At 36.4% G+C, this 26356-nt stretch overlaps 2 protein-coding genes across 3 annotated transcripts; both read right to left on the reverse strand.

The window, feature by feature from the left end:
• Positions 1 to 226: 226 nt before the first annotated feature.
• On the reverse strand, positions 227 to 9179 carry LOC112197988 (linoleate 13S-lipoxygenase 2-1, chloroplastic). Of its 2 annotated transcripts, none has more exons than XM_040513056.1 (9): positions 8821 to 9179; positions 3968 to 4233; positions 3466 to 3697; positions 2679 to 2999; positions 2456 to 2541; positions 2174 to 2284; positions 1655 to 1956; positions 1256 to 1522; positions 227 to 1126 (listed from the first exon to the last, which is right to left on the reverse strand). In XM_040513056.1, the coding sequence occupies exons 1-9, from the start codon at positions 9104 to 9106 to the stop codon at positions 367 to 369; spliced, it is 2631 nt and encodes an 876-aa protein (XP_040368990.1). In that variant the 5' UTR covers positions 9107 to 9179; the 3' UTR covers positions 227 to 366. The 2 variants fall into 2 exon arrangements, with proteins under 2 accessions (XP_040368990.1, XP_024194741.1); XM_024338973.2 differs by having other exon boundaries at positions 3968 to 4239.
• An 11458-nt stretch (positions 9180 to 20637) lies between these two features.
• LOC112190361 (linoleate 13S-lipoxygenase 2-1, chloroplastic) lies at positions 20638 to 26146 on the reverse strand. Its single transcript, XM_024329799.2, has 9 exons — positions 25687 to 26146; positions 23796 to 24067; positions 23470 to 23707; positions 23067 to 23387; positions 22841 to 22926; positions 22549 to 22659; positions 22148 to 22449; positions 21670 to 21936; positions 20638 to 21525 (listed from the first exon to the last, which is right to left on the reverse strand). The coding sequence occupies exons 1-9, from the start codon at positions 26069 to 26071 to the stop codon at positions 20766 to 20768; spliced, it is 2742 nt and encodes a 913-aa protein (XP_024185567.1). The 5' UTR covers positions 26072 to 26146; the 3' UTR covers positions 20638 to 20765.
• Positions 26147 to 26356: the final 210 nt, after the last annotated feature.

Consider the following 26356-nt stretch of genomic DNA (forward strand, 5'->3'; position numbering starts at 1 on the left):
GATGGAGAGTCATACATGCCTTTCACTATAGATTAATGATTGATAGGATTGTGAATATGAGTAATTGACGTTGCTATTAAACGTTGCCTATTTGTATACATCATGTACTCCTATATAAACCCCCTCATGGTGAGATGAATGGATACAATCTAATTCTCTGTGTCCAAACTCTCTCTCTCTCTCTCTCTCTCAAAAATTTTTCTGTTTTACAACAAAGACATCATTATTGTTTTATTGCGAATCATGCATTCCGCCTTAGAGCTGTAATTTATAATGCAGACACCACATGTTATTGATTCCTAGTCATAAGCTAGGGCTAGTTACTGATACAATTATTACATAATCAAACGCATCATAATATAGAATTTAGATGGAGATGCTATTAGGGACTCCCATTCCTGTGACCCCTTGTTTTGAGAATGGTTTCAGAAGCTCATATGGAACAACCCCTGCTCCAACTCTGTTTTTCAGGTTCTTATCGGCGTTCCTCTGATTAATAATTCTTTCTAGCTCTTTTAAACTGTCTTTGAAACACTCGAATGCATCCATTATAACAGGATTTTCAGTCCAAGATGGCTCCAAAATCTCACCAATATACTCCTCATCAGGTGAATGTGTCGATAACACATCTAACACAGCCATCACTGTTGTTGCTTGAATCTTTGAGGGAAAGCAGTTTAGCAGTATTGTTTCGGGTTTCGTCATAAAAGTATTGACAACCTCCTCGGATGGATCTTCACATGGCATGTTGGTTCGAGCTATTGTAGGTCGGTTTGGAAAGTATCCAGCGTATGTGTACTGACCAAAGTTCACTGCTGCATGATGACCGGATGTCACCCAAATTATTGTTGTCAAAACATGAATGAGATCTTCTGGGGTTTCCAAAACAGGCCACCATGGCTCATCTTTTTTGTCTTCATGGCCTTTAGTTCTAACTTCTGTCCACCAACCCTGAAGCTCCTGATCACATTTAACAAGACTAGCGTCTGGGTAGTAGTGATTTACATAGTCGCTCACCCACTGGTTAATGGCATCCCAAAGAATAAGACCATCGTTTGCAAAAGGATAGTCTTCAATTGTTAGCTTCAGACCATGCTTGGCTGTAGGATCCTCAACTGCCATTCCTCTAAAAGAAATATAAACAAATAAATTAGTAGTTGAAATTCTATGTGGTGCTCTAGGGTATTATTCTACTCAACTAGATACCAAATATATCATATATTTATAATTTTAGTCGTTTGATCCTATGGACTACCTTCTTATCAGATCGGCTGGCAAAGCTTCCATGTCAAAGCGCCAGAGCTGGTCATACGCAGCAGAACTGAGCTCCATGGAGTACTTTCCTGGTGAAAAGCTACTCTCAATGACTCCGCCTGCGTTAATGAGGCTTTCTCGAGCCAGGGCATTGATTTCCATTGTATACCGAAAATGAGGACAAAGAAGCCTATAAATGGGATGCATAGCACTCATTTGCCGATTAGCTGCAATTATGTATGGCTCTGTCACACAATGAGTCCGCAGCCTGTGAAAATAATAATAATTACAAACAAGTTATCCCACATTATCTATGTAGGTGCATATATATTTGCTAAATTTGGTTACCACCTGCCAATAAGAGTATGGATTTAACCCCAGTTTAGTACCATTGTCTTACCAGTGGATCACAAGCTGATGATAGCCAGAGTCATGAGCACAAACATGAGCTTTAGCAAGCCTCCATAGCCAGGCACCGGTGGCATCCCAGCATGGGACGAAGACTTGCTTCCATTGTGGCTTGTCACCAATTGGTGGCCGAGTAAGTTCAATAGCAACAGGCCTCAGCGAGCCATTCTCAGTGAGAAAGAATAGTGTCCGAGAACCATACAATGTGGTCCCTTCAATTTCTCTCACTTTGTTCACTAAAGGAATGAGCAGGTCATGATAATCCAAAAGAAACAGCTTCTTTTTGTCCAAGGCCTGCATTTCAATTTCAAGCAGTTTTTCTTTCACAGAAAACAAATAACCCAAATGCTCGTGCATAAACACACATACTCACAGTAACGAGATTTCAAGTCAGATGAATCAGAAGGGGGAACAATTCATCGACTTAATCAGAAAGACAATCAAAACAGGAGGATCTAATGAGGTTAATACTGTACACAATGTGAGACTCGCAAGAGATTTCATAATCTACCTCATTGACAGTCATGAAACCCTTGATCTCTTTCTCCACCAGTTCAGTAGTAATCAATGATTCAGGGGGGCCGTAAATCTCAGGGTCAAGTTTACTTTTCAGTGGCCATTCCTGTAATGAAAGAAGAAAAGGCAAGAGTTGATAACCACAAGAGAAAATAAAAAATAGATGTAACCAGTTTAAACACAGAACTGAGGATGGGATGGAAAAAAGAAACTACATGTTTTGGTTTACTTATGGAAGTAAAAGTGTTGTATCTGAAAAATCACAAGGGAAGCATACCTTAACTAGCTCAATACTAAATGGATTAAGACCAGCTAGAGTTTGCCGAGAAAATTCTTCATCTCTGAACCAAGAAAATTTATCACCTGCAATATAAGGGATAATCAAGAGCTAACAATAATACAATATAATGAAATGAGGCCAACTATGTGGTTGTTTTTCAGAAAAATAAAAATAAAGGATTGTTCCTCGGAAGTTCTGCACATATAAAGAAGAGGCATACGGTCAAGCATTGCAGGGGTCTCAAAGAGCAAAAGATCGTTCTGCCCATCACTGACAGCCTTCACTAGCCTTGGAATGATTGACCTAAAAAAACCAATTGTTTTTGGCTTAGGCAATGCAATGCCTTCATTAAACAATGAATCTATTTCTTTGAAGAGTGGAAATCCCAAGTCCCGATCAATAAGTGATATCTCAAGCTGAGGGAGCAAAGCGTGCAGCACAGATTTTAGTGTCTTTCCTGAGAATGTCAGATGTTTCTCCTCTGAAAACGCTTCATCTCTTGGTATATACACATTGGTGCTTCTTTCTTCAGATAATGGGTCTGCATTGACATTCGATAGTAGAATATAAAATAATTTCAAACTTCGACATCCTTGATCCTTAATGAACATATCAAACAGCAAAAAATGGTTCAGTTGTTACAACTAAATCTTATATAATCTATTTGAATAAAAGAAAATATCACAGATACATTTGTGCATATGTTAACCAGATGCTACTAATCTCCTATTAATTAAATCCGAGTTTGTCTGATGTACAAGAGTAGTGCTATAGAACATAGACACCAAATAGATTTCAAAAGTTTTGGATACCAAGTTCCCAAATCCCAAGTAATGCGTTAGTGTTCAATTTAGTGTCTAGAACTTCAGAAAAGTTTTGGCGAAAATATTACATTTTCTTACTGATCACATTATTTGTAGTTGTGAATTGGAAAACTTGATCAGTACGTAAGAAACATTTTTTTTTAACAGAATCCATTTTGTCTATTGCTAGTGGTTAGTGGTTACCCTTTTCAGTGCGTGGACGTCCTGTTCTGCAGCGCCTAGGGTAGGGAAGCTCTTTGCCCCCCAGGACTGGCCTAGCCAGTTTGCTATCTGGAACTCCGAGATCATTATATTTATCATAATCGTAAATCCTGTCCGATGTTTTTCTTTCGCCCTCTCCATTTCCTCGCAAATTTTGCAGCTCCATTTCTCTTAGCCTCTTCAACCCACTTGGAGTGTCTGATGGCAAGTAAGACTGGTTCATTGTTCACACAAATTAACATATTAGAATTATGTATGCACATAGTTTTACGTCCAAGAACCAGTCACATGCAGCATAGTAATCTAAGGAAGGAAACATAAGAAAATCTTATCTGACCAATGTTCATTTGAATCTAGTAATTCATCCTAATAAACTTTAAGCAGCAGTTAGTAAGGGATCATATATGGGGTATATAAAGGAGGAGTGGACATCAAAGAGTCATTTCCTATAATAAAAGCAAAAGTATGCATCGCGATCACTTACCTTGTTGGTGAAGAAAACTCTCTTCTGTGCATTATAATGTTTGGAATGAACCCAGGAGGTACAGGAAATGGAGAGAGTGGAGGCATTTGGGAAGCCGGTGAGGTCGATGGTCTGGATGTAAATCTCCTTGTGGTGCTCATTCTCAACCAGAACAGCTCCAATCTCTCCAAAACCTGCTGGGATGCTGAATTCACTCTCATATATCACCTCCTCAACGTCTCTCCTCACTCTGTGCGAGTGCCCCTTGATCGCTTCCTTCTCTTTTCCTGTCTCTACGAGAATTGAATTAATATACAATTAAATTTCACTCACCTGAAATTATTAACCGTGCGTCTTGTTCATCAGGACTTAGGTTAACCCAGAAAACCTCAAAGCCTTGAGGCCTCCTTTTGGTTCCCGTCAAGGAATAAAACTTCATTTTTTATACATCTATTCCCTCACCATTTCTTTACTAAAGAGTCTGCATGTCTACATTTATGTGCTTGTAAAAGTAAAAAATAATAATAAACTCAAATTATATCGGGTTTATTATTCACACATTGCTACCATGCATCTCATACTTAATACACCACATATTAACTTTTTTATTTTAACATTTTACTAAAAACACAACCACGCCCAGTATCATTTGGTCTAGTGGCATAAGTCTCCTCTTTATAAGTGAGAGGTCGTGAGTTGGACTCACAATAGACTAATCCAAAGACAAAAACACAACCATAAACTTCTTAAACTATTCTCATTCATAATACACCATATCTATTCACTAAATATACATGCATTATATTTAACAACATGCATTATCATCATCAGTCATTATATATACGTTAATATTATACTAGAGTGAGAAGTTTGGTTGAACACCAAGAAACGAGTACAACGGGTTATGAAGAACAAATAAAACGAATAGAGGATTAGGTGGACACAACACAATTTTCATTATGGCAAATTTTTATATGATTGGAATTGTATATATTGTTATTTGGTCAAGAAATGCACCATCGATCTCTAAATTGCAAATATAATTCACGTCATTCACGTTGAGTAGAAAAAAAAGCATAAAGTGTGATAGTATATTCCAACTATGTTTCTTCATTTTTGATATAAATATCTCTTTTGGTAATTTAATCTGATGTCGGGTGTAGAAAAAAATGATGTGTATTTAGTATTAAGAGGTGTGTGAATAGAATTTATTTGGCAAGAATGAAAATATTTGGATAAACTGATAATATAACTACCCGACCTATGGACGACCTTGAGAATTCAATTACAAAAAGAATAAAAACAATTTGAAATATCCAGAAATTTGCCAAGTAAAAAAAAACTTATATAACCAAAATAAATTAGTCTCTAATACCACAATATTATTCAATGAAATTGTCTTTCTTAAATAAAAAAATAAAAAAAATAAAAAATAATAAAAAAAAAAAGCCAATTGATGTATATAAATGAGGGGAAAAGTTATGAGTAGTCCATGTGTTTTAGTGATGCCCAAATTCCCAAAATTAACATTATGGTTTAAAATATTTAATTTCACACATGTAATGTGCAAGGATAAGTTTGTCATTTTAATTTTAAAAAGCTCAAATAAATTAAATTAAAAAAATAAAAATCCCACAACCGTCCGATATCATTTGATCTAGTGGCATTAGTCTCTACTTTTTAAGTATGAAGTTGTGAGTTCAACTTACGAAAAATTAGTTGTTGTAATTTTTTATTTTTTAAACACTAGTTGTAATTTGAGTTTGTTGTTGTAATTAAAAAAGAATCTCACAAACCTACCTATCGCCATCACTGACACATTGATCTACATCTCCTCTCCAATCAATATTAATGACGATAACCATAAAAAAAATCCTTCTTGAATAATCTCGTATATTGATTAAATGAAAAGTCAACAGAAGCCTGTTTACGTACTATGCCTCTCGAGAGAGAGCTCTCTCCTCCGGCTCCTCTCTTCACTGGTGGAGGCAGTGTACTTTCGATCTGGAAGGATGGAGTTGCCTCCTTCTATGGTCCAATCTGTGGTGGTGAAGACGGGCCTCTCCGTCGAAACCTGCCTAAAGTTCTCTTTCAAGCTGCTGATGGCGGAATTGACGAGGATCTGATGTTTGGTCGGATCTACAGAGGTGTACTAGTGGGTGAAGCGAATGGCGGTGCTTGGTGGTTGCAGTTGTCCAGGGCTGTAACGTCTGGTTCGTGTTAGAGAGCTGATGGATCTGTTCGGATGGATTGCAAGAGGATGGATTTTTCGTTCAATGGTGGCACTCTCTGGCGTGGCTGGGATCGGTCGCTCCTGTTGAAGGACAACGAGATCGGTGGTGCTCTCGACTCTCCTTCGCCGGCAGTGGTTGCCGGATTGGAAGTGGGTTTCAAGTATGGTGGTGGGGTTTGTTATCGTCTACAGGATGGTGCTATCAGTGATGGTGGTCGTGCAGGCATCAAACTCCGGCGAGTAATGTATGGCGGCGGTGGTTTGACAGCAATCTCATCTAGGGTTTGTCCTAGGTGTTTTGGTCGGGCCTGGAAGTGGGCTGTTTGGTTTTTGTCCCATTCCTAGGCTTGGTGGGCCTGCTGGGTTTGTTTAATTTTGGAAGGTGATTTGTCATCTTTCATTCCTAGCTTTTAGTTTTTTATCAGGTCGCAAAGATCACATTCTCTGAGGATTCATTTTACTATTTACTTCGGAAGATTTTTTATCTTTGTTTGAAATAAGGTGCGTTATTTTCCTTAAAATGTGGGTATACTCGGGGTGGCCTGGGGGCTTGTTCTTGTAATAGAATAGGTGTTTAGGATTCCCTAAGGAATGATTCTTTCTATCGACCCCATAGGGGTGTTTCGTTTTTGTATTGCTTGCTGAATATATATAATGGGCTGACCTCTTTTCATCCAAAAAAAAAAATGAAAAATCAACAGAGAATAGAATAAATCATCAACGTTTGCGTGAGCTATCTCAAGCTTTGCCATTGTTGACAACAAATAGGAGGAGGTTGTGGAATTCTGTTTTTTCTTTATTTTTAGTCTCATTTTCCATAACATTTCCAATTTAATTTTCTTTCATTGAATTCTTTTATTGAGACGATAAAATTATCCTTACACATGACTGGCACATTAGAAAATTTTTGTCAAAATTAGCTTTTAGACTAACATTGATCAAACTTCACAAATTACAAGAGCAAAACTAAAAATTTTGAAACCACAAAGTTAATATTGAGCATCACTCCAAACTATAGGACCATTTAACACTTTTACCTTAAAAGTTATTAATTATTGTACAAGTATGACTGTAACAAGGCAAATCTATGTGCCTAGTGTTGCAATTTTAAGGATGACTTTTTCATCCTCTTATAATGTCGATCGTGTTTAATAAAATTATCTTTCACAAATTATTTTAACTATTTCCACGGTTTTATTATGAATTTCTGACGGAGACCGAAGATAACATTTCTAGCGTCACTAAACAACCATTCCAATAACACTTGAGCTACTTAAGACTTATAGGTAGTTTGATTAAACAATGCATTAATTTAAAAAATTGTGATTGGTTTTGTGGTTACATGTGAAAAGTCATACGTATAGTTAGAAAAGGATATGCAAGTTGCTTAATTAGAAATCAGTAGTCATCAAATAAGTTCTTAGCTCAATTCTTTTTTAGATAATATATTTTTTTTTTTTTGGAACTTTTCAGTCAAAGGGATTAAATCTCTTCTGAGTAAGAAAGGCATGTGTGTGACACGCAGGCAAGGACAAAATCTGGATTGTAAAAAAAGGTGGGTTGAATCAAACTAAGTTTTGTGTTTGAAGGAAAAAAAAAATCACCAATCTGTTTTATGACATTTCCTTAATGAAAATCTAAATTAATATAGGATCTAGAACTCAATGCTAAACTCTTAATTAAAAAAATGATAAAATTGAAGAATTCATTTATTTTGTTTCGGTATAATAGAGAAGTCTATCTTAAATGAACAAAGAAAGAAAAAACCAAGAAAAGAATCACATAAGAGAAGAATAGAAGAAAATGAATCAGAGATGAGAGAGAGACTATTCTATAACCTATACCCTACATATATTTCTCTCAAAAATGGAGTGGGCTGCAGCACACCTCAGCCACCCCTGGTTCCGTGCCTGCGTGCACTTATAAGCAATTGAGCAAATGAACAACAATGAAAGCAATAGCTTTATCTTTAGCTTGTGTTGAAATAGAGAGAAAAGGAAATTGGGATTTTTTTTTTTCTGAGAGAATTGGATCATTTTATTCATTGAATAGGGTACAAATAATGGGGGTATTTGAGTTTATTTATCTTTTCTTTTTATTTTTGAAAGGTAATGTTTCTTAATAGGTTTATATTTCGTGGAGGGTACTTTGAAGTCTCACTATTTTGCATGAAATAATCTACTAAATATATATCAATTACACATCGACTCTATGCAGATTGTGTATAGTTATGAAAAAACTTGATCAGTAGGTGATCAAGTGGCCGACATGGGCATTTTAATTGTGCGAACTACTTCACTCTCAACTACTCTTGACATTACTTATATATATATATATAGCTGTGAATTGAAAGAAAAATAGTGCGGTGGTGATGTGGGAATCAAAAATATATATGCAAATTTCGTGGTCCTGCTAGCTGCTCAGTTAAATATCTATGTTGCTTAAATATTCATGTATTCATATATAAACGTAATTAAATCAAGAGCATATTGGCTTTTCAAAACATCAAGACCTAATGAAAACTGCACCTACAGTTAGCTAGCAGCTGGATAGAAATTATCGAAATTTAACTAGACCTGAAGTAGCTAGTTGATTAGGTTCCTGATATGATCATGAATGAAGTTTTAATGCAAGGGCTTACTGGGATCAAGCTGGGCGCTAACTAGCTCCAGCAGCAAGGTTTTGCCTGCCAAGTCCTCGAGGTGACGAGTGATCCCTATAGTGGATAGGAAGCCTCCGGCTGTTACTATGACTGTAACCACAGCTTTTATGGTTAGTACTACTTGATGCTCTGCAGGTTTGAGTACATCATTGGAAACTTGATCAGGATGGACATCGTGGCGGGGAAGGATGTTGGCGAGGGAGGGGTTTCCATGGTGATTGATTAGATTATCAGAGTGGGGTCCCTGCTGCAGCTGAGAATTCATCCTAACTAATGAATGCCTAGCTAGTTAGTTGATCGATGATCAGCTTAAGTTTTTTGCTTGCCAGAATGCTCCACTGAGGCCGTGTATTTATAGAGAAAAATAGCTACCCTAGAACTTGCGAATAGTTTGGTTCTGTAGTAAGGAATACTATTATACGTTAAAACCCCAAAAGTATGTTTGTCGCCACGGCACGTTGTTTTAACAGTATTCCAACAGCTGCGTACTCAAGCGAATAGAAAAGAAGGTCCACTTTGAAAAATATGCAAATTGTGAAAGAAAATTCAGTGACCACGTGGGATATATATGCACATCAAATCCAGAGATTACTGATTAATCCGTACAGTACTCGTTGACATTTCGTCCTAGTATTTTATTGCTATTTATGTTGGGTGAGTTTATTCAGACCTACCAATTTAATATTTGGACCGCTCTTTATTTTTTTTTCACCATTGAACTTTCCTGATTTACCCCTATTTTTATCTCTTTACACCTCTGTTTTTTTTTTTTTTTGGATAACTCTTTACACCTCTGTTATATGTGCGATGCTCCAATAATGAAAGAAAAATAAATAAATAAATAAAACATTTGCACCTCCAGACTCTAGTTAGCTTTCATGAACAACTAAGACCACCAAACGGTGGAGGCCAACGTGGCCTTCGTATCTGACTTTATGTTGCGTATCAAAAAAAAAAAAAAAAAAACTAAGACCAGCAAAAAAAAAAAAAAAAAAAACCTTTCAAGATTAACGATTTTTTTGTTTTTAGCAATTACGACCGGCTAATTTGAACTCATATTGTGTTCTTCTTTAAATAATTTGGCATTACTTGATACAATTGAAGTTGGATTTCTATTGGAGCAATTTAAAATGGCATGGGATATTGAGACCTTATAATTCTTGATTGCCCAGTTAGGTTTGATGAATTTTGGTCAATCCTTTTTGGGTTGAGACTTGAGAGAAAAGTCGATGAAAGTAAGTCTAAGTTTTCTGATTTCAAAGATTGACTTCCATAAATTCAAATTCAACAATTTCAAATATCATCCAATCTATAATTTATAGAATCTAATAATAAACTTGAGATGAAACAATGAAGACGTCTTAAGCTTCTGGAGCCAGTGACGACCAATAAAGAGATAGATACGAGAAGAAAGAGAGGGGGGGGGGGATGAGAAGAGAGAAATGAAGGGATAGTGAGGAAGAGGGAAAGGAAAATAGAGAGAGGAATACAATAGAGTTAGAGAGAGAGAGAGAGAGATGTCTACTGCTTAGATCATATGGTATATGGTTTTCTTTTTTTGTTTTCCAGTTTTGATCAAAACGTGTTTCTTCCTCTTCTTTAAGCTATGATAAGATGGTGATTTCAAATAAATAAGATGGACTAGTTATTTCAAAGTTTAAATTTTAACTCTCTAAATTTTGTGGATAGGGAGAGAAATGGAGAGAGAACTGCAAGGTGTAAGAGGGGAGCTGCATGCTACGATGTAGATGCAGAGTTTTTTTTGTTTTATTTGCAGAGGGGTAAATTTGGTTTTAAAATTGTGCAAAAAATGAAAGAGGCCCAAATAACGAATTGGGAGGTCTGAATAGAACCACCCATTTATGTTTTGCCAAAACGTAAATTTCTGGTTGTTTTCTTCTAATATTGCTTCTTTTGTCAAGTTGGTGTAAAATAAATATATGAAAAATGATTTGTGGCCTCAATGAGGAGTAAGATTTGTAGCACCAATCCTAAGTCTCCTGCCATGTCACCTACATACATTACCTATTTATCAAAACATGTCATGTAATTCTTGAGGAAAAAGACTATCTTATTCTTTCAAAATCTAATGACTTTAAATTATTTTGACTTTCTTCTGAAAAAAAAAAATGTTGTTTTGGCAATTTTTTTTCTTTTTTATTATGTAATATATAATTCGTCCAAAAAAATGTATGTATATATATGTGTGTGTGTGTGTGTGTGTGTGTAATTCGTCTAAAAAAATTTATATTTATATATATACCCAAGGACTTTTCATTCCGATGTTTGCTAACGTAAGGAAATTTATCCGGAAGTTGTTAAAAAGTTTGTAAATAATGTAATAAAATAATGTATTATGAGTAATAAATGTAAAGAAAGAATGGGGAAAGTGATTCTTTTGGAGTTTGGAAGGAACCATTTTCCCCCTTTTTCTTTTGGGAGCTTCTATTCATACCTCCAAAATTGGCATTTGGACCTCTTTCTTTTTTCAAGTGATAGTTGACTTTGTCAACTCATGTCAAATTACCAATAAAGACACAAAAGGGAAAAAACAAAAATTAAAAAAAGTCTTTTCCCTTATAGAGGTATGAAATCAACAAATATTCATCCTCATGCCATTTTTTCCCTTTTGTTTTTGTTATGATCTTCATCCTTACCAAGCAGCGGAGAAATTACCAGACCAGTTCCTTACTTTGCAGTTCCTCGAGTCAATTTCGGATATGCAATATTCTCTAACCAAAACACCAACAGACCACTTTCACTTAAAATCATATTCATCCATTGGAGCGTACTGTTTGAGCTAATATATGAAACGAGGGAATCTTAGGAAGTTGAAAAAATGAACTGCTCTTAGCCTCTAAAGATGCGTATGCCTACAAAATACTACAATAAGCAGGGGGGAAAGAGCTATCAATTGAAAGATTTTTTTTTGTTTTTCAACTTAGTTATATCAAGAGTAAAATAATATTGTGAAACGTTCAAAAATTGATGGAGGTCTAGCTACCGATTTTGGAGGTATATGAATAGAACACTCTAAAAAAAAGTTTTTATTGATATTATTGGATGATGGGTATTATGGTCAAATTAGGGAGGTGTAGATAACATATCGGTTATTTGTAAAAGTAAGTTGGAGGTCTAAATACCAATTTTGGAGGTATGAATAGAAACTCCCTTTTCGTTTTTCTCTTAAAAAGAGGATCAAAGGATTTCACTCCTACCCCCAACCACTTTCCCCCTTATTTTCCTTTCCTTCAGGAAAATATTTCCTTTTCTTTCGTATCCCAAAAAGGAACAAGTTTCCTTTCCTGATGCATACTTTCCGAAACTAAACTTGGCCTAAGGGTAAATCAAGTTCAAGTACAACAAGTATACTCTTATACCAGATCGACGTTCTCACGTAGAGATCCTGCTAAATTTTGTGCACATTTTCAAAAGAGGCCATTTTTGCGCATGGATCATGTACAAGTGTATATTAGGTAATCCCCCTTGTTAGCGAGATTCTGACTTGATTTGTGAGGAAGAGAGAATCTCGCTTAGAGCATGTTCAGCGGTTTGCCATTGACCAGCTTCCAACTAAGATTGGTGAGGTGGTGACCATGATTTCCCAAAAACTTGTTTCCACCGATGGGTAAACTGATAATATAACTACCCAACCTATGGACGACCTTGAGAATTAGGGATGACAAAAATCTCCAGCGGGGCGGAGCCCCATTGGATACCCGCCCCTAATGGGGGGAGAATTCGGGGACAAATAGGGAATGGGGATGGGGATCCCCAATCTCCACTATCTAAGATTGGGGATGGGGCGGGGATGATATTGTGATCCCCATCCCCAAACCCGCCCCAATAATATATACATATATTTAACTTATATATATATATATATATATATATTTTAATTTATTTTTTATAATATAAATCTCAAATATATATATTTATTACTTTACTTTAATGGCTACACTTTTACTTTAATGGTATTTTGACTTTTGCACTCATTGAATTATGATTTATGAATTTAATCATGTTTTAAATTTATTTGTTGTAGATTTTGATTTTAAAAAAGGCAATATGAGAAAAATTATTTTATTTATTAAATTCTTATTGGGGATTTAGGGCGGGTTTCGAGGCTTAGTCTCCAGTGGGGATGGGGACGGGGAATCCCCAATATATTTTATTGGGGATTGGGGCGGGGAAGGGGGTAGAGAATGACTATTGTCATCCCCATCCCCAACCCACCCCATTGCCATCCCTATTGAGAATTCAATTACAAAAAGAATAAAAACAATTTGAAATATCCAGAAATTTGCCAAGTAAAAAAAAACTTATATAACCAAAATAAATTAGTCTCTAATACCACAATATTATTCAATGAAATTCTCTTTCTCTAAAAAAAAAGAAAAGAAAAAAAAAGAAGAAGCCAATTGATGTATATAAATGAGGGGAAAAGTTATGAGTAGTCCATGTGGTTTAGTGATGCCCAAATTCCCAAAATTAACATTATGGTTTAAAATATTTAATTTCACACATGTGATGTGTAAGGATAAGTTTGTCATTTTAATTTTAAAAAGCTAAAAGAAATTAAAATAAAATAAAAACTAAATCCCACAACCGTCCGATATCATTTGATCTAGTGGCATTAGTCTCTGCTTTTTAAGTAGGAGGTTGTGAGTTCAACTTACGAAAAATTAGTTGTTGTAATTTTTTTAAAAAAAAACACTAGTTGTTGTAATTTGAGTTTGTTGTTGTAATTAAAAAAAGAATCTCACAAACCTACCTATCACCATCACTGATGCATTGATCTACATCGCCTCTCCAATCAATATTAATGACGATAACCATCAAAAATTCGTTCTTGAATAATCTCGTATATTGATTAAATGAAAAGTCAGCAGCGAATAAATCATCAACGTTTTTTTTCTCAAGTTGGTGTAATCAACGTTTGCGTGAGCTATTATCTCAACTTCTCAAGCTTTGCCATTGTTGACAGCAAATAGGAGGAGGTTGTGGAATTCTGTTTTTTTTTTTTTTGGGTTTTGTCCATTTACCCCATTTCTAGGGATTTTTTTCCCTCTTACCCCATTAAGTTTTTTTAATTCTCTATTACCCAATACACTCTAAGGGAGTCTTCTCTAATAACCCATTAAGATTTCTTTTTTTGTTTTTAATTTTTTTTTAATACCATTTTACCCCTCACCCCTTTGTTACTTAGAGAGAGAGAGAGAGAGAGAGAGAAAATGGAAGAGGGAGAAACTATAGGAGACTTCGCCAGAGCCCGTCACCGGCCGCCGAAATCCCATCACTGATCACCGGACTCCGGTCACCGGTCGCCAAATTCAGGCCAACTTTCGCCGGAATCCGGGCACCGGTCGCAGGATTTCGGTCACCGGCTACCGCCCACCAGAATTTGCTGAAAATCCCACCGGAAAGTTTTTTTGCCCCCAATAAACATCTATTGCTCCCTAATAGAGGGGCAATAGACGTCTATTGCCCCAATAGTCTATTGCCCCCTAATAGACGTCTATTGGCCCCCAATAGACGACTATCAGCTTTGTATTGCCCCCAATAGGCGACTATCAGCCATGTATTGCCCCCCAGTAGACATCTATTGCCCCCCAATAGACGTTTAGATTACCAAAATGGTAATTAATCTTCCTCAAACTACACAAATAAAACTTTGATTAAAGAAAAAAATGAGGAGATTACATCAATTCAAAACGTCTATTGCCCCCCAATAGACGTATATTGCCCCCCAATATACGTTTCGGTTACTGAAATGAAAACTAATCTTCCTAAAATTACACAAATAAAACTTTAATTAAAGAAAAAAAATCAGAGATTGTATCAATTTAAAGCGTCTATTGCCTCCCAATAGACATGTATTGCCCTCCAATAGACTTTTATCAGACGTCTATTGAGGGGCAATACACGTCTATTGCCCACCAATACATTTTTTTTTTCTTTTTTCTTTCCTTCTGGGCCTTCTGCCATCATGAAACTGGCTTCCATCTCATCAACTCTCTTCCCAAGGACCCCTTGTCCAGCTATTTCCACTGCCACCTCTTCATACGCTTCATCCATCTTCATATCTTCCAACTACACCAAGATGCACAACCAATAATCAATGTAATCCAAAATTCTAATAACTAATTCATCATTCACAATTATGCTTATCCACTTGCTTCATTAATCAATTATTCAAATTGCAAACCGAAGATTTAAGAAAAAGAACAACTCCTGAACACAATCCAGCTGATTCGGTCTATATCTAATTTCAACTCCAGAGAACTCCCACCGATTCACTTAATGAGTTAACTCATGATAAACCACCAAAACAAGCACAACTTTACCTGGAGAAGAAGCCAGAGGTCGACGTGAACTCCGGCCATATTCTCCAATTACCATCATTCTGAGAACCCGACCGGAGAAATTGCGGTTGTTGAAGGGGAAGGTGAAGTCCGGTTTGGATCCGAATTCCAATAAGGCGAAGCCCTGACCAGGTCGGGTCAGCACCATCGTCTCCACGCCGAAGAACGCAATCTTGAACCGGTCCTCACTGCTCCGACTCAACTATCGTAATTTTCGGATTGTGATGATTCCCAGGTCTGAGACAGCCATGTACACCACCGAGCCTCCGAAAAATACCCTAAAGAGAGAGAGAAGAAGAAGAGGTCGCCGGCAGAGAGAGAGAGAGGGAGGGGAAAGAGAGAGATCGATGATGTGAGAGAGTGTCAATCTGTAATTCTTAACTTTTTAGAGCCTAAAATCGTCATTTAGATATTAAATTGGGTTAGTGAGAAAAAAAATCTCTTGGTGGTGTAAGTGAGCTAACTTTATCTCATTTTGGGCATCACTCCAAACTATAGGACCATTTAACACTTTTACCCTAAAGGTAAAAGTTATTAATTATTGTACAAGTATGACTGTAACAAGGCAAATCAATGTGCCTAGCGTTGCAATTTTAAGGATGACTTTTTCATCCTCTTATAATATCGATCGTGTATAATAAAATTATCTTTCACAAATTATTTTAACCATTTCCACGGTTTTATTATGAATTTATGACGGAGACCAAAAATAACATTTCTAGCGTCACTAATCAACCATTCCAATAACACTTGAGCTACTTAAGACTTATACGTAATTTGATTAAGCAATGCATTAATTTAAAAAATTGTGATTGGTTTTGTGGTTACATGTGAAAAGCACAGCATATGTATACAAAAGGATATGCAAGTTGCTCAATCAGAAATCAGTAGTCATCAAATAAGTTCTTAGCTCAATTCTTTTTTAGATAATTTTTTTTTTTTGGAACTTTTCAGTCAAAGGGATTAAATCTCTTCTGAGTAAGAAAGGCATGTGTGTGGCACGCACGCAAGGACAAAACCAGGATTATAAAAGAAGGTGGGCTGAATCAAACTAAGTTTTATGTTTTAAGGAAAAAAAAAAATTCACCAATCTTTTTTATGACATTTCCTTGATGAAAATCTAAATTAATATAGGATCTAGAATTCAATGCTAAACTCTTAATTGAAAAAATGATAAAATTGAAGAATTCATTTATTTTGTTTTGGTCTAATAGAGAAGTCTATCTTAGATGAACAAGGAAAGAAAAACACCAAGAAAAGAATCATAGAAGAGAAGAATAGAAGAAAATGAATTAGAGATGAGAGAGAGACTATTCTATGACCTATACCCTACATATATTTCTCTCAAAAATGGGGTGGCTGAGGTGTGCGATGAGAGAGAGACTATTCTATGACCTATACCCTACATATATTTCTCTCAAAAATGAGGTGGCTGAGGTGTGCTGCAATACCTCAGCCACCCCTGGTTCCGTGCCTGCGCACACTTATAAGCAACTGAGCAAATGAACAACAACGAAAGCAATAGTTTTATCTTTAGTTTGTGTTGAAATAGAGAGAAACGGAAATTGGGATTTTTTTTTCTTTTTGAGATAATTGGATCATTTTATTCATTGAAAGGGGTACAAATAATAGGGGTATTTGAGTTTATTTATCTTTTCTTTTTATTTTTGAAAGGTAATGTTTCTTAATAGGTTTATATTTTCGTGGAGGGTACTTTGAAGTCTCACTATTTTGCATGAAATAATCTACTAAATAAATATTAATTACACATCGACTCTATGCAGATTGTGTATAGTTATGAAAAAACTTGATCAGTAGGTGATCAAGTGGCCGGCATGGGCATTTTAATTGTGCGAACTACTTCACTCTCAACTACTCTTGACATTACTTATATATATAACTGTGAATTGAAAGAAAAATAGTGCAGTGGTGATGTGGGAATCAAAAATATATATATATGCAAATTGCGTGGTTCTGCTAGCTGCCTAGTTGAATATCTATGTTGCTTAAATATTCATGTATTCATATATAAACGTAATTAAATCAAGAGCATAGCGGCTTTCCAAAACATCAAGACCTAATGAAAACTGCACCTACAGTTAGCTAGCAGCTGGATAGAAATTATCGAAATTTAACTAGACCTGAAGTAGCTAGTTGATTAGGTTCCTGATATGTTCATGAATGAAGTTTTAATGCAAGGGCTTACTGGGATCAAGCTTGGCACTAACTAGCTCCAGCAGCAAGGTTTTGCCTCGCAAGTCCTCGAGGTGACGAATGATCCCTATAGTGGATCGGAAGCCTCCGGCTGTTACTATGACTGTAACCACAGCTTTTATGGTTAGTACTACTTGATACTCTGCAGGTTTGAGTGCATCATTGGAAACTTGATCATCATAGTGGGGTCCCTGCTGCAGATGAGAATTCATTAGTTATGAATGCCTAGCTAGCTAGTTGATCAATGATCAGCTTGAGTTTTTTGCTTGCCAGAATGCTCTACAGTAGAGAAAAATAGCTATCCTAGAACTTGCGAATAGTTTGGTTCCGTAGTAAGAAATATTATTAATTATACATTATTAAAACCCTAAAAGTATGTTTGTCGCCACAGCACATTGTTTTAACGGTATTCCAACAGCTACGTACTCTAGCGAATAGAAAAGAAGATCCACTTTGTAAAATATGCAAATTGTGAAAGAAAATTCAGTGACCATGTGCGATATACATGCAAATCAAATTCAGTGATGTACAGTACTCATTGAAAATTCGTCCTAGTATTTTATTGCTATTTATGTTCTGCCAAAATGTAAATTTCTGGTTGTTTTTTTCTAACATTGCTTCTTTTGCCAAGTTGGTGTAAAATATATTAGTACAGGCATATATTTCGAGTTTATCCTAATTGGCCGGCCGCTTTTTAAGGCCAAGATCTCTGCTTCGATCTGCTTGTCCATAGATGCAGTGGAAGAATACTAACAATATTAGCCAAAGTCAATTAAACATTACCTAATTTCCTTTTGTTAATGATCAAATTTAATGAGATTATAACAACTCATATGTAATCTAGATTGAAGCTATCAACATATGTAATCTAGTTTGAATTCAAGTAATATAGATTCTTCTATACATTTTCTATCTCTATATTTTTCTATCTCTAGATATGTTGGAATTCTTGGGAGAAAGAAAAAATGGGTCAGTGGACTAATTGAAGCTATTCGTAGAAAAATATAGAGATAGAAAATGTTGATTGGGTTGTGGCTTTTCCTTGGCTGATGGATTTGAGAGATTGAGATCTCTTGGCTATAAAAGAATTGGGTTATTATCACAAATGGTACCTGAACTTATCCTCTATTTTATTGATGGTACATGAACTTCAATTTTGATCACAACCAGTACCTAAACTTTTCGATTTCATTTTAAATGGTACCTAAGGCCACCTTTGGTCACTATTCCGGCCAAAAAAGCCAAATATAAGAAAACAAAAAACAAAAAAAATAAGTTCAAGGCAAGTCTATTACCAAAAATCATCACTATATATGATCGCAACCCTCGAAATCATCAAAAATCATCACTATGATTGCCTCCCATGTCGTTTTTAGTCGGAATAGTGACCGGAGGTAGCTTTAGGTACCATTTAAAATGAAATCGAAAAGTTCGGGTACTGGTTGTGATCAAAATTGAAGTTTAGGTACCATCGATAAGATTGAGGTATAGTTCAGGTACCATTTGTGATAATAACCCAAAAGAATTACAACTTGAATTTGGGGTTTATGGAAATTGGGGAATACTCTAATAAGTCCGATTTGTGTATCAAGAGGAAGAAGAAAGGGAGAACCTTTTCATATGGGAAAATAAGTAATTCTCATTGAAAAGTATGTTAAATATCAGATCTACCCTTGATTTTAACGGAGCTTGGACAAAAATGTGACGGAAGTACTTAATTGATTCGTTTTTTTTTTTTTAAATTCAGGTACCTAATTGATCATTTTTGAAGTTTAGATACTATATTGTCCAGTTCAATAAAGTTCAGACACCACCCATAATAAAGATCCTTAGTAAAATGTACGTACTCAAAAAAGTATTATTATTATTTTTTTCCCTTATAGAGCCAACTAACAAAAAGTACACCAGGTAACTCATCTTTGTAACCACTGCAAGTGGCCTAGTAGTTCTTGCCTAGTTGGGTGTGCTCCCCAACCTAGGTTCGAACCTCGAAGCTGTCAAAGTGGCCAGGAACTGTGTTGCAATGCATAGTTGGAACATTTCACATGCGCTGAAGGGGTTTATTTTAGGTCTAGGAAGCCTTTGGTTTCCCCTTGACAAAGTCAAAAAAGGTAACTCATCTTTGTGGTTAATTTATAGTGATTGATCAAATCAGATTAGATTAATGGTCCTGGATTTTGGATCATGTTTTGTGTTTCTGCTGCTTATCTACTCTTCTTATGTTTTGTTAACAGGAGTTGGAGATGTAGTAGGCAGCTCAATTGGAAGAATGAGTCGTTTCCAAGTTTCATCGTGCATGTATAGATTTATATATTAATAGTGTATTGACGATATAATATATAGTACTAAAATTCTGGTCGACGCTTTGATAAGTATGCAGTGTTTGACAATGACGTCATAATTTGTGGCGATTAATCCTGCTTACTATTATACTATTATAGCAAGCAGAATTTAGCCTTATATATATACTATTATGTAAGAGATTAATAATCGTAACAGAAAATGAAATGGAGCTAAAAAATTGTCAATGACCGGTAGGTTTGAAAAACAATTCAATTATTAGAAAAGTTCATGTCAAGGCTTCAAGCTGAAGTACAATCATCTGATCAGCAGCTGAGCTTATGAGGATGTCAAGTTGCATATGAAACGTTAAGAGTCTTCTGAAGACTTGGCCTAATTGCCATTATCTTACAACGAGTCTGGGCCCCAACAAAGAATAACGTACCATTTTATGAAATTAAATTGTGGAAGAAAATTAATTGTGTGAAAATCAAATCAAATCAATTCAAATTGGAAGTTCGTACGTAATACTCTCTACTCTGTCATATAATACACAGTCGTGAAAGAAAACTCATTGGTCATGTGGGAATTAAAATATACAATTTGTGTCTGCGTTTTTACCAAAGGGAACATGCGGCGGCTCTCAAAATGTTTTTCTAAGATTCAGATTCAGCCACCACGGAAAAATACAGCAACTAACTGGTTGCACATGGAATTATCTCACATCAAGTCTTTTTTATTTTTCTCTTTTCTGTTTAATATATATTTTGTGAAAGTGCTTGTAACACATGAGGCAGGTCTCTTGGAAATGGATTTATCTCAGATTTGTTGCCCAACTGACTTCAGCAGGTTTAATAATGCCAAAGGGATTATATTTCCTAGATTGTTTCATAGACAATAATTAAGTGAAGCTACATTAATATTTAGCTCAAAGAAATAATGAGAGTGAAACGAAACCATTTCTCATTGAAATATTTAGGCTTGACATTATCAGTTATCACTGACGGATGCAGATTAATTAGGCGTTAGTTACTAATACAATTAAGAAAGCGCGCATCAACACATTTAGATGGAGATGCTGTTGGGAACTCCCTTTCCTGTGACCCCCGGTTCTGAGAATGGCTTCAAAAGCTCATATGGAACAACCCCTGCTCCGACTCTGTTTTTCAGCTTCACATTGGTGTTCCTCTCATCGATAATTCCTTCTAGCCTCATCAAATTGCCGTTGAACCGCTCGAAAGCTGCCTTTATCACTGGGTTTTCAGCCCAAGATGACTCCACATTCCCACCAATATACTCCTCATCGGGTGAATGGTTTGATAATACATCCAAGACAGCCATTACTTTTGTTGCTTGAATCTGTGAAGGGAAGCACCTCAGCAATGCAGCTTCTGGTTTCTTCAAAAATATCTTGAAAAGATCCTCGTTTGGATCTTCGGTTGGCATGTTGCTTCGAGCTATTGTAGGCCGGTTCGGGAAGTATCCGGCATACGGGTACTGACCAAAGTTCACTGCAGCATGATGTCCAGCTGTAACCCAAATTATAGTTGTCAAGGTATGAATGAGATCTTCTGGGGTTTTCAAAACAGGCCACCATGGTTCATCTTTTTTGTCTGCATGGCCTTTGGTTCTAACTTCTGTCCACCAAGCTTGAAGTTCATTATCACATTCAACAAGAGTTGGGTCTGGATAATAGTGGTTCACATAGTCACCCACCCACTCCTTAATGGCATCCCACAGAATGAGACCATCATTTGCAAATGGGTAGTCTTCAATTGCTAGCTTCACACCATGCTCAGCTGTAGGATCCTCAACTGCCATTCCCCTGAAAGTAATGCAAACAAGTCAATTAGTAGCTCAAATTCCATGGGGTCTTATTTAATTTGTTGTTCTTTTTCGAAATTTTCAATCAAGTTCCTGCATCGCACAATGTGAATAAATCTTATAGTAGTTTCATCATATAAAAGACCTTCTGATTAGATCTGCAGGCAAAGCTTCCATGTCAAAGCGCCAAAGCTGGTCATAAGCGGCAGAACTGAGCTCAATTGAGTACTTTGCTGGTGAGAAGCAGGCCTCAATGATTCCACCTGCATTAATGAGGCTTTCTCGAGCCAGAGCATTGATTTCCATTGTATAACGGAAATGAGGATGTAGAAGCCTATAGATGGGATGCATTGCACTTAGTTGTCGATTAGCTGCAATTATGTATGGTTCTGTACAACAATGAGTCCTCAGCCTGTGAAAATATAGCAGTAAAAAGTAGTTACAACCATGAAAGACGTGCATTTGCTAATTGCCCCATATTAATGCTTGAGATGGAGGCTTGAGGATTAGTCAGTTTATATTTTTATCACGGTTTCAGAATCAAATATAAAGGACCAATTTGGTAACTATCTGGCACTATGAAAAAGGTTTTGAGCAATTTTTGGGGTACCAAAAATACTTACCAGTGGATGACAAGTTGATGATAGCCTGAATCATGAGCACAAACATGGGCTTTAGCAAGCCTCCAAAGCCAGCAACCAGTGGCATCCCATGTTGGGGTAAACACTTCCTTCCATTGGGGCTTGTCACCAATGGGTGGTCGAGTGAGTTCAATGGCAACAGGCCTCAGTGTGCCATTCTCAGTGAGGAAGAAAAGTGTCCGAGAACCATACAGTGTAGTTCCTTCAACCTCTCTCACTTTGTTCACATAAGGCATGAGCAGATCATGGTAATCCAAAATGAAGAGCTTCTTTCTTTTTAAGGCCTACATTTCAATTTAAAGCAATTTTTCCCTTTCACACAAAAGTAACAAAACAAACGATAAACTGTGATAATGAGAATGGAATTTTTATATATGTTATACCTCATTGACAGTCATAAAGCCTCTGATCTCCTTCTCCACCAGTTCTGTGGTGATCAATGATTCAGCTGGGCCATAAATCTTGGGGTCAAGTTTACTTTTCAATGGCCATTCCTGATATGTCATTACAAATTTAGTGCCATTAGAGCAAAAAAGGGAAGTTGATCAACCAAACCACAAATAGTCTGGTTTCGTTTTTCAATAGATAGAGGAAAAACCAAAATGCACATGTTGGGTTTTCTATTTGAAGTGAAAGAGTTCTTTTGGTATCGGAAACTTCACGAAGAAAGCATACCGTAACTAGCTCTATGCTATATGGATTAAGACCAGCTAGAGTTTGCCGAGAAAATTCTTCATCTTTGAACCATGAAAATTTATCACCTGCATAATTTGAGAGCTATCAATATCAAGGCAGCATACAAATGGGACATGAGGCAAACAATGAGGTTTTTAGAAGAGAATGAATTATTTTTTATTAGTTTTGCATAGATATATAAAGAGGTAGGTATCTAGAGGCATACGATCAAGTATTTCAGGGGTCTCAAAGAGCAAGAGATCATCTTGTCCATCCCTAATTGCCTTGACTAGCCTTGGGATGATTGACTGAAAAAAGCCACTAGATTTTGGCTTAGGCAATGTGACTCCTTCATTGAACAATGAATCTATGGCTGTGAAGTAGGGAAATCCTAGCTCTGGATCAACAAGTGCTATCTCAAGCTGAGGAAGCAATGCATGCAGCACAGATTTTAGGGTCTTTCCAGAGAATGTGAGCTGTTTCAACTCTGCAAACGCTTCATCTCTTGGCACATACACACTGCTGCTTCTTTCCTCTGACAATGGATCTACATTCACATAATAATATGATAAGAAAAATCACATATATAGCTCTTATATATAGTGTTGCTATTGGTTAGTGGTGGTTACCCTTTTTAGTGCGTGGTCGTCCAGTTCTGCAGCGCCTAGGGTACGGGTGGTCTTTGCCACCAAGGACAGGCCTAGCCAACTCGTCTTTGCTATCCGGGTTTCCAAGATCATTGTATGTATCATAATCGTAAATCCTTTCAGATGCTTTCCTTTCACCCTCGCCATTTCCTCGCAGAAGTTGCAGCTCCTCTTCTCTTAGCCTCTTGATCCCACTTGGTGTCTCTGATGGTAAGTAAGACTGTTTCATTGTCGACGACATTAGCACATCATCGTTAGAATGCATGAGACATTAATGTTGGTGTAAACGAAACTAGTCATATACGTACCTTGTTGGTGAAAAAGATTCGCTTCTGCTTATTGTCATACTTGGAATGAGTCCATGAATTACATGGAACACTAACAGAGGTGCCATTTGGGAAGCCGGTGATCTCGATACTCTTGATGTAAGCCTCCTTGTGGTGATCATTCTCAACCTGAACTGCTCCGATATGGCCGAAACCCGCTGGGATCGTCAGCACACTCTCGTACGTGACGATCGTCTCTTTTTGGTTCACTTTGTGTGCATACCCCTTTATTGTTTCATTCTCCAACCCATTATCTGTTGTAAAAACGAATCACATAGATACTGATGAGTATAACTTATTTTGCCAACGTACATTCCCTCAAGTAGACATGATTATCAAAAACCTAACACTCTAACAGTGTAAAATTCCTACATTTGCAGAAATCCTTTTTTTGAATGTAATTCTTGAAGAAGGAAAAAAAAAAAAAAATACATGGTCACGGACGGGTAGTTTGGGCCAATTAGGATCCGGTTTGGCAGCGCATGATGTTGGTATGGGGAACATCGCTTTCAGGTCTCCTTAAAGAAAATGTCAAAATCTTTATTGGTGGCGGACCCCTTACGAGTTACGACCACAGACTGACTCACTGACTCATCATTGATATTGACCCATTATCTTTTCTTTTTCTGTTGGTGCCCCTATAATAAATCTTCAGTGAATACGACGAACAGAAAAATGACTAGTCTTGTCCCATTCACATATAATGGTAAAAGGGTAGCATGCCTTGCTTCTAGGGGACCACTCAAGACAGGGATTGAATAGGCCCTTGGAAAATTACTATTCCGACAAGGCTTGGAAAATTGCTATTTATGGTACATATGTACATTATATATATATATATATAATTTCTAAATATATTACAAGAAATTATAACCATGAAACTATAATTTTAAGTTAGTAGTACGAGAGTATTGACCAACCTAATCTTAGCATTCGTCATGCCAAAAATTTTAAGTTACATTAATGTATCAATACATCAAATAGATTATATTTGATACAAAGATAGATTGACTTCACACATAAGTATACTAGTTTGACTTGCTCTCAAAATAGTCTACCCATATACCTGTGTATCGAATTAATTTACTTGAAATATGAAAATATTAATGTACTGGAAACAAAAAAATTTGTGGACATTTTATTTTTATTTTTGAATCGATCTAAAAAAGATATTCGTGATCGAGCTCGATCGATAAGAGCGCATGGCAGTCATTTTTGAATACCTCATAGCATTTTCCAAACGTTTGATGCTTAAGAATAAGATGTGATATATGATTGTACTACTAGCCGGAGGACCTACTACGCAAAGCAGCTGAGTAGAACTTTCAAAAAAAAAAAAAAAAAGCAGACGAGTAGAATCTTATAGTAGGTAACCTCTCTGTGGTCCTGTCAATTAATTCGTTAGTTCCTTGACGATGTAATTAATGACTTGTCCTTTTTTTTTTTTTTCCCTTCAGTTAGTGACTTCTTCATTAAAATAAAATAAAACAAAATGTCAAACGAATAAATATAATTGAATCACGCTAAAAGGTTCAGCATATGAAAAATATATATGAAAAATCCAATGGTGATGTGGCAATCAAAATAAGCCAAATCTGCAGTTATTTTTTTTTTTGGGTAAAAAATCTGTAGTTTTTTTTTTTGAAAATCTGTAGTTAATCAGTCATATATTTTTAACATATATAATTGTAGTTAAAGCTCTAAAATAATGTTTTTGACCTCAAATAAGTTTAAATATGCACTAGAGACTTTGAACCCTTGTTTTGGCTGGAATCAAGTAATATATGTAGAGAATCAGATTGGATGAGTTAGAAGTTAGAACGTAATAGTCATGAATAATTAACTAAATTAATTTCTTCGGTTGTTTGCTTACTTGGGTCAAGTTCAGCGCTGACAAGCTCGAGAAGAAAGGTTTTGCCGGCGACATCGGTGAGGGTGTCGAGCGGTGCAGTCAAGCTAAGGGTGGAGAGGATGTTTGCCGCTGTTTCTTGCACCGTAACCACTGCCTTCACTGTAACTGCAGTATCATTTTTATCCACCCCTGTGTTGGTTGCAGTCGCTACCTTTACTTCACTGGAGGCACGGATGCGATTGTATTTTTTGCTCAAGTGGTGCTTTGTTTGGCCGCGTGCAGGAAGGATGTTGACAAAGGAAGGGCTGCTCAGAATGGCGGAGCTGCCGGGTTTTAGTGGTAAGAGAGGACTAGATCTAGAAGAGGAAGAGGGTGGTTTTTGCAGCTGAAGTTTCATCATCATCATGATTGCTTGCCTTAGCTAGGCAGATACAGGCTAGCTAGCTTTGATTAATTTGCTTGCTCCAACTCTTTGATGGGTTCATTCATTTATATATACATACAAGTGTAGTAACCAAGTACATATAGATATTTTTTTTTTTTTTTGGTCTGAACTAAGTACATATGGATGGAAATTACTCATGTTTTTATTTTTCTTTTTCATGTTTTACACATGATGAATAACAGAGAAAAAAAACAAAAAAATATGAGCATTCATGTGTGGTTATGCAGAAATAAATGACACCATAGC

The sequence above is a fragment of the Rosa chinensis genome, chromosome 1 (genome assembly GCF_002994745.2).
Source record: "Rosa chinensis cultivar Old Blush chromosome 1, RchiOBHm-V2, whole genome shotgun sequence".
Taxonomy (NCBI): Eukaryota; Viridiplantae; Streptophyta; class Magnoliopsida; order Rosales; family Rosaceae; genus Rosa; species Rosa chinensis.